This window comes from Prunus dulcis, chromosome 7, assembly GCF_902201215.1.
Source record: "Prunus dulcis chromosome 7, ALMONDv2, whole genome shotgun sequence".
Lineage (NCBI taxonomy): Eukaryota > Viridiplantae > Streptophyta > Magnoliopsida > Rosales > Rosaceae > Prunus > Prunus dulcis.
The window spans coordinates 16,410,994-16,420,484 of NC_047656.1; the positions used below are offsets into that span (position 1 = coordinate 16,410,994).

At 35.7% G+C, this 9,491-nt stretch overlaps 1 protein-coding gene across 1 annotated transcript; it reads left to right on the forward strand.

Moving 5' to 3' along the window:
- The first annotated feature begins 1,445 nt into the window (after nucleotides 1-1,445).
- LOC117634718 (probable acyl-activating enzyme 1, peroxisomal) lies at nucleotides 1,446-6,537 on the forward strand. The gene is made up of 2 exons (XM_034368914.1): nucleotides 1,446-1,689; nucleotides 4,954-6,537. Exons 1-2 carry the CDS (start codon nucleotides 1,486-1,488, stop codon nucleotides 6,385-6,387), a joined length of 1,638 nt encoding a protein of 545 aa, XP_034224805.1. The 5' UTR covers nucleotides 1,446-1,485; the 3' UTR covers nucleotides 6,388-6,537.
- Nucleotides 6,538-9,491: the final 2,954 nt, after the last annotated feature.

The following is a 9,491-nucleotide window of genomic DNA, read 5'->3' on the forward strand; positions in this document are numbered from 1 at the left end:
TGAATAGCTCGCCTCAGAACACGTCAGTCGATTGAAGGATAAGGGCAGGAATAGTGCAGACCTAGAACTAGAGACTTAGTCGTGCTTTGAATATCTCTTCTTTTAACGTAGTCTATAGAAATCAAGGTGAATATGATTGATCAAAGTTACCCCAGTAGTATAATTTTCTTACTATTTCTTACTTCTTTGTTTTTTTCTTGTCATAGATTCTTATCTTTCGCTCACACTCTCTATGTATTTGAAACTTTTTATTTTGTCTATGTAAAAATATGTCTGCCTACAGGAAAAGGAAAATATCAGAGGATATATCAGTTTACGTGGGGTAATGGGAACTGTTTGAAATCACAAACTTGCAAAAGGGATTTCTTTATCAATAAGAGGAGAAAGACTTCTAATAAACAGAGATATCACTATTTTGCTATCATCGGTCAATAACGTTATAATTCGTGCGATAACATTTATATGTGGTAGAACATTATTAGTCAGAAATAGCAAAATAGTATTATCCCTATTACAACTAAGTTCTTCTCCAATAAGGGTTGCCTGATCATTATGCCTTACTCCAAGTGGAGATAAGATTATTTTTTATTTGTGAAAAAAAATATAGCATTATATTGATTAGCGACAAGTGTTGGAAAAATTGGTTTAACCAATAACTTTTCGTTTACCTAACAAAAACCAATACATTTTCAGTCACGTGCGGCTAGCCGATCATTTAGGTGAGAAATTGAATGCCAACTTTGCCAAGTACCGTTTTTGTTTGAAGAGAAAAGCATACATGGGTAAATATTCTTCCTTGGTCTCCCCACAAACAAGAAGGAAATGAAATTGTTAAAAGGACTATGTGTTAACTCTTGGGCTTCGGCCCGGGTCGCATTATTTTGGGCTGAAATTTTATATGTTGTTTTTTTATTATGACTTTTCAATTTCAATGGCCTCTTCCATAGAATATTGCAACCGCCAGACCATTTAAAATAGGCCGACCATTAGCACAATGTCTGGTCATGGTTCTAATAACGGTGAAATATTGATGAAAGCACAATATTCATATTCCTAAGAAATGGAAATCCATATCAAAAGGGGTTCGGGGTATCATGTCCTCTAACCTGCAAACAAAACCGGGTTCTCGGTGGTTGTGTTTTTGGAACCAAATAACCGTTTGATTGCAAAATACAAAAAATTATGTCAGAATTTTGGGATAGTAAAAAAAAAAGTTTAGAGAGTGATCAAGAATAAATCAAGAACTATACGTATGATTCCACTGTGCATTCGTCCTTAATCCTTATCTTAATTAATTACTCTCACGTGAGACACCCAAAAAGAATTTGCATGATTAACTCTTTTATTTTATTTTCTTCCTTTTATGTGCCGAGTCAGCGGAGGAAGCAACGAGATCCACATGGTTTCTTTTATATATATGTATAACCTAACTTATGTTGAATCATATTACGCGGAAGACCCTATAAGCTATAGACGTAACAAACCATGAGTAAGGGTTGTCTTGTTCAGTGCTTAGCAAACTACATGCCCTTGTCACCTATAAGCTTCTTAGAGCGAGCAGCTGTCGTCCATGGCGACAAGGTTTCGATCGTCTACGGTGGCCAGAGATTTTCATGGAAGGAGACGCATCAAAGATGTTTCAAGGTCGCTTCAGCTTTTGTCCGCCTAGGGATATCTCGCCATGACGTTGTGAGTAGCTATTAATCTTAATTCTTTCATGAACTTAAATATATCTTGTGGTTTAAATTTCGTATAAAATGAATCTAATTAAACCAAACTTATGTGTGTTTTTAGTTCAAGCATTACTATACGTATATTAATCTGTTAGTGTACTTAGAGTAAGCTAATACATGTTTTAGGACGTCTATATAAACTTGTGATCATGTTTTCCAAATGGAGGAAGTGCATGGACATGTCATGTTGAGAGATCGAGAGATCGAGTAGATATTTGATCTGTTTGATTAAAACCAGTGAGGAAAGCAGGTAGCCATGAATATTGCAAAGCCATCGAAGCAATGACTAGTTTGCCAAAAAGACTGAGACTTTAGCAAGTCAATAGTCCATTGTACTTTATTGCGTGACTGTCGGGGTTTGATACATTTTTTAATATTTAACAAGTCAATACATACAACTTGGGACGATATATTTACACATTGGCGGGTCAAATGGACAATGGCCATGAGCCCCATGATCATCGAACCACCAAGTAACATGGTGAGCCTCCTTAGCTATATGTGCCTGTCGGCGTTTTATTTATATAAAACTGCCCCATGACGGCTGGCTGACCAACTTCAATTAATCTGTCAACCATAGAGCTGCAATTGCGTACACATACATGCATGATATACTATATATATATAGCTACAAAGTTATTATATAAACAACTCTAGAAACTTGTACTTCCGTTTGTTTCTTGATTCGTCCCTCTTTATTATACTGATTCCAATTTGTAGATTTTGTCTGTTGTTTGTTTTTCTTTTCTTCTTCTGGACTAGGCGGATAAAGATAAGGATAGATAGAGGACTAGCAGAAAAGAATGAGAATACATCCACCCCTCTCCCTATCTTTATTGAGAATAAGAAATCAATGGAAACACAAACACTTACTAAAACCCAAAAGTTACGTCAGTCAAGTGCCCTTTTTATTTTTAGTCCTGCATGCGTTACACGCATTCATGCACTTCAAGAGCAAGAGTGATCCTAATTAAAACAAGAAGATAGTTTTAAGTGAAACGGTTGGACTAAGTGGAATTCCTACATTTGAATTCCACCCGGCCTTATGTTGGAGAGATAATCCACTTATATTATGACATGTGAATAAATTATACTAGATAGTCGAACAATCGTATTATTCAATAACTTCTTCTTATGTTAGTCCTACCCCAAATACAAAGAATCAATTTTACTTATAAAAGTGATTAGACGGGTGATGACGTGATCCCAGAATAAGAGAGTCTCTTACGGAAAAAAGAGTCTAGCATAATTAGTCGTATAAAATTTGCATACCTAGCTATGACATCATATCCTGAACAAAACCAATATTATGACGCTAATATTTAACAATACAATAAAGTGCAACCGCACATATAGGTTGACTATTATAACTTAATGGTCATGTCAGTAATTGATTATGTCACTAATTATAAGATAATTCAAGATCATGTCACTAATTGATTAATTTTGCTTTTAATTTGAAGTGGGATCATGTCAAAAGCCAATACTTTTTGTGTTGGGTACGCTCTTTAGTGTGACACACATATTGTCCAATAGAGAAAAGTAATAAAGGAGAGGAGATGTTCACATTTCTTTTTGGTAGAGCAATCACAATCAAAGTAGTACACAATGTATTACAAGACCCAGAGTCAGTCAAAGTAAAGATAGGCTTACAAATATATGCGCGCATACACATACACCAAAAAAAGAAAGTGGGCTCAATTCGACTAACTAGCTTCTATCTACTTTTAATTTAGTATTAGCAAGAGTAAATAATATAGTTTTATCATACATAAAAAGAAATATTTCTCAAAGTTCCATTTTGGTTTTTTTTTATTATTATTTTTTTTTGGTGTTAACCAAATCTTAAAATGAACTGAGTACACCATATGATCTAAATACATCTTAACATTTAAATCAAAATGTAAAATTAACTAAGTACACCCCATTTAACTACTAAAAATGCCCCTACTACACCCTAATATATTTTATCACACAACACCAAATTCATTCGAGAGCTGACTGCTGAACAATATTAGACCACTAAACCCACCTTGCTCCTGAACTTGCTCCTTAACCCACCTTCTTGTCCTTGTGACGGTTTCTGTGCTTCTTAGGATCTTTAGTAGTTGATGATATCATGGTTGGCATAACGAAGACAATCAACCCTCTTTAATCTGCTTATTGTTTTGTTACCAATCTTCTTCTCTGTAGGAACAACTACAACTCAAATAACGATTGCAGTCAATTAGACAAAAAGTTGTTTGAATCATAATTTTCGGGCTGAGTGATGATTCTGTCATCCATCACTACTACTGTAGGGGTTTATAAGCCAAATGGCAAATGCCACAGGGAATTAAAGTTATAAAGAAATCTTGAAACATATATATCAGGAAAAAATCCAAGAAAAAAGGAGTCCTGGAGACATAACATGCTATAATTTAGTGTAGGTTTTTGTCTTATGTTTGATTAAGGTTGAATATGGTGAGTAGTGTGTACTTATTAAAATTACATTTGTTTCACAATTTAATATATTATTTTGGTCATTTTATGTTAGGATAAATTAGTAATTCAATAAATAATTTGGTAATAAGGGGTACTCGGTTAATTTTAGAGTTCGTTTAACAGCACCATTTTTCTTTTAATTGAAAGTAAGAGAATTCGATTGTTTAACATTCTCTGATAACATGCAGAAAATATACTACTAAACTTGTAGTTAGTGTTGGAAGTTTGAAAGCAAATGTCCCACATTGGAGAAAACAAAAGGTTCCATATGCTTTATAAGCATGAAACCTTAACATCAATTAAATAAAGATTGGTGGGCTGATGGGCTTAGTTGTGAAGACTATCATGGTTGGCTTGCTTGATTAATATTAATATTTAAATAATCAAGACTTGGGCCTTGGGCCTTGGGGTCTCTGGAAAATAAAAGAAATATACCTAGCCCGAAAATAAAATAATTACCCTTGAATTATAGATAGTTGAATCCTGGGAGATAGACGCCTACTTAATTTATATTTGCACATTTATACAGATTTCGTAATTTTGCTACTATTTATATTTTAAGAGTTGTGCAATAATATAGTGATCCTATAGTATAAAACATTTACTGATTATATTCTAACAGTTGGTTGGTTAATCTACCTCAATGGTGGATTGTACACGCTTTATATTAGAGGCAGGTCTAATGTACCTAATAGTAGCCAAGTAATTAACATTGTTGATTTTCTTCCCTGGCCAGGTTGCAGCTTTTGCACCAAATATTCCAGCACTCTATGAGCTTCATTTCAGCGTTCCAATGGCAGGGGCAATTCTTTGTGCCCTTAATATTAGGCTGGACTCTCCCACATTATCATTGATATTACAACAGTTGGAGGCCAAAGCCATTCTTGTAGATCATCAGTACATTGAAGTTGTCCTGCAAGCACTGGACATATTGTCCCAAACAAAGTCCAATCCACCTCTGCTCATTCTTATCCCAGAGTTTGACCAATCATCATCATCATCTTCTCCCATTGATCTTGACCTTCCACCAGGTACCCTGAATTACAATGACCTGCTGCAGGCAAAAGCAGAGCCCAACTTTCAGATTCTAAAACCCAACAATGAATGTGACCCAATTTCAGTGAGTTACACTTCTGGCTCAACTGGAAATCCCAAGGGAGTTTTATACAGCCACAGAGCTGTGTATCTTAATTCATTGGCAGCCATTTTTCAAAGTGACATGAGAAAAATGCCAGTGTTCTTATGGACAGTTGAAATGTTTCGGTGCAACGGTTGGTGCTTCCCTTGGGCTGTTGCTGCTCTTGGAGGCACCAACATCTGCCTCAGAAATGTCTCAGCCAAACTCATTTTTGAAGCAATTCATCTCCACAAGGTAACACACTTGTGTGGTGCACCTTCTATTTTGAACATCCTAGCAGATGCCTCAGAAAATGACCAAGCCAGGGAAATAAAATCAAGGGTGGAGATTATTGTTGCCGGTGCATTGCCAGCACCTCAGATTTTGACCAAGGTTGCAGAGCTGGGATTCAATGTGAGCCATGGATATGGCATGACAGAGGCTCTTGGGCCAGCAATTGTCACACCATGCAAGCCTGGTCAAAAGCAATCTCAGTACAATCTGATGATGGAAGGGGTTGACGTGAAGGATCCAAACACCATGGAAAGTGTGGAATTTGATGGGAAAACAATGGGGGAGATTATGTTCAGAGGCAACACTTTGATGCTGGATTATCTAGAGAATTCAAAACCAGTTCATGAGGTTTTCAAGGGTGGATGGTATAGGACTGGTGACCTGGCAGTTAGGCATCCAGATGGGTACATTCAGATGAAAGACAGGGCAAGGGATATTATCATTTGTGGTGGTGAGGTTATTAGCACGCTTGAGGTGGAGGCAGTTTTGCTGACTCATCCACAAGTTTTGCAGGCTGCTGTTGTGGGGAGATATGATGAGGTTTTGGGGGAGACTCCTTGTGCTTTTGTGAAGTTGAAGGAGGGGTTTGGTGGTGGTGGTGAAGCAAGTTCTAGAGAGGTTATAGAGTTTTGTGAGGGGAAATTGCCTGGTTTTATGGTTCCAAAAGTTGTGATATTTGGGGATTTGCCTAGCCCAACCGGGAAGATACAAAAATTTGTTCTGAGGGAGAAGGCCAATCTTGTGGGAGACCAGGAATAAATCTCTGATTATGGCCATTGGATTTGACAATTGGCAAACAGGTTTGTTGGTTTTCATGAAAACTTTCAGTATTTGGGTAGTGGTGTGGATGATTAATTACTTATTATTTTTTGGGTATACTATAATAAGGTTACAATAGCGTTTTTCTTTTTCTTTGTTACATTGCAGGAAATCGAACAATAAACATAATTATTATACTATGATGTTCTTCCAAATCTAAGTTCTCCATATGTTTGAAGTAAATTATGTTACAAAAGGAGATCCTTAGGATGTCAATCATGAAATTGAAGTCTCAAAGTGAATATTGTGACAACCATTTTGCCATAATATTCATATCAATTGTAGCAATAGTTTCTGAATTTGTGCCCCAATTTGAATTTTGGTTTTTGAATTTGTAAAATGGCTTCTAGAGTTCATGAATTCCACTTCCGTTAGCACCGTTATATTTGCTGTTAAATTTAATGGAAAATTGGGCATTTCATGTCCAACCCATCCCCACACCAGAAAGCTTATTGACCAATTGATTCAAATCTGTAAAACGTTGCTACTGGGGTGTGGATGAGGGTGTGCTAGCCATAAGAAGGGAATCTACATGGTTCAATTCCCCAAGTCTTCTCCGGGTAATCTCGGATTGTAGGCTATGCTAAGGATGCTCATCCGAGTCCACTTATTTAGATCCACAAATGCTTTATCAGTAGCAGCCTGTAGTCATATAGAGTCAACTCCCACCCATTATACAACACCAAACTCAAACTGCATTTACATGCTTTGGGTTGGTGCTAAAATATGAATATGGTTTGAATACTTTGGATTATTCTTTATTCTTCTTCATAAGAAGGTATATATAGGAGTTTATATATGAAGGTTTTACAAGAAATTAGATATAGTAAAGAATTAAGAAAATATCTCTTAATTGTACAATGATTTATCACTTATATAAAAAATAGGAAAGTAAATCTCTTAATTAATCAAGGAAGTAAATCTCCTTGATTAATTAGGAGACTCACGTCAACAGTTGGCACTGCCAAGTAAACAAAAATAAGAAATAGAATTATCTGCTATACTATAAACACGCATATACCAATCTAAAATCTTGAAATAGTCAATACACAGACTCCATCTTGCAGAAGTTATAGCAAAAGCAAATTTTGAGTTTGTCGACAATACTTGACATCACAATCAGCTAAACTATTTCTTTTTAAAAAAATTAGGGGGGAAAAAAAAGGTAGAATCGGTCGGCTATACTAAATCAAAACAGGATATAGCCGCGCGGCTATACTATTTCTTTTAAAAAATTTTACAAAAAGGGTATAGCCGGTCGAATATACTATTTCTTTAACAACAAAATTAGATTTAAAAAAAAAAAAGAGTATTTAAAAATTTTGAAAAATAAGTATAGCCGCCCGGCTATAAGATTTGGTTTAAAAAAAGTTTCGGCTATACTATTTGTTTGTAAACATTTAAAAACCCGAGTATAGCCGCGCGGCTCTACGTTATATAAAATTTACCAGGTTGTCTGCTCCTACTATCTATTTCGGTGACAATTTCAACTGTAGACCCATCTTATGTAGCTAAGAGTAAACATCCATCCATAAGAAATTTCATTCTTCCAGTTCCAGAGGCCTCGTGTCTTGCGGTGCTGCAAAGGAATCATCACACGTTGTAGAGTGAAAAACCTGAGATTTTAACTCTCAAATATTTGTACAAAGCCGGATAGGAAGAACGCATTGAAAGATACAAAATTCTTTCTCTTACCAACTTCAGAAGATCTCTGACATCAGTGTCATTATTTATTTTTTTATTACCAAAAAAGAAAAAACATGAGAAGAAAAGAAAGCTCCAACTCCACAACATATCTCATTGAAAAATCAGCAAATTACTGTCCAACAACTTCTTAAATTACTGTGACAAGAAGATGAAATAGTTATGCACAATGTTGGACTCCCTTTAGAAGTTATAAGGTAGTTCTTTGTTAATAAGTTACAAAAATATGGAATGCAAAGTTCTTTACCCTATAAAATCATATTCATCTTGATACAGTCATATAGATGGATAATGCCAAGTATATTAAGCAGCTGTCCATTGTACTCGTGTATTCGCTTTGTCTGCACATCAAACATTGCTTCTAAACTAACCTGCAGTTGAAAGTGATAAATTTCAGTGTAATCTATTAGACATACCTCCTAGACAAAAGAGAAAAGATGAACAGGATAAGTTCTAAGAACTTGTGACCAAACCTTCACACCACTCATTGCTTCAGCGAGCCTCATTTTGTTAACCTTCTTAACCTACAACATGAGCCTATTTAAAAATATATGAATATACTATACTATATGAATAGAATATTTTTAAAAGTATCTATAAATTGGCTATACGTTTAAAATGCAATCTCAGTATAATCTGATGATGGAAGGGGTTGATGTGAAGGATCCAAAAACAATGGAAAGTGTGGCATTTGATGGGAAATCAATGGGGGAGATTATTTTCAGAGGCAACACTTTGATGCTGGGTTATCTGGAGAATTCAAAACCAGCTCATGAGGTTTTCAAGGGTGGATGGTATAGGACTGGTGACCTGGCAGTTAGGCATCCAGATGGGTACATTCAGATGAAAGACAGGGCAAGGGATATTATCATTTGTGGTGGTGAGGTTATCAGCACCCTTGAGGTGGAGGCAGTTTTGGAGGCTGCTGTTGTGGGAAAATATGATGAGGTTTTTGGGGAGACTCCTTGTGCTATTGTGAAGTTGAAGGAGGGGTTTGGTGGTGGTGTTGAGGCACATTACCTGGTTTTACGGTTCCAAAAGTTATGATATTTGGGGATTTGCCTAACCCAACTGGGAAGATACAAAAATTTGTTCTAAGGGAGAAGGCCAATCTTGTGGGAGGCCAAGAATAAGATGCCTAATCTCTGATATGGGCATTTGATTTGACAATTAGGGGAAAAAAAAAATATATATATATATGGCTATACTATTTTTTTAAAAAAAAAAATTAGAAAAAACAGAGTATATCTGATATTTGACAGCATGATATAATTGAATTTTGAATATCTTGTTTATCATGGTAAAACATCTGATTCGAGTTTTTATTTTAACTCCATACT

What these genes read in the sequence shown, in the direction of transcription:
- LOC117634718 (XM_034368914.1), top strand. Translation starts at nt 1,486, where the DNA reads ATGAGTAAGGGTTGTCTTGTTCAGTGCTTAGCAAACTACATGCCCTTG. An exon ending in GGATATCTCGCCATGACGTT is followed by an intron (nt 1,690 to 4,953) that starts GTGAGTAGCTAT and finishes TTCCCTGGCCAG; the next exon opens with GTTGCAGCTTTTGCACCAAA.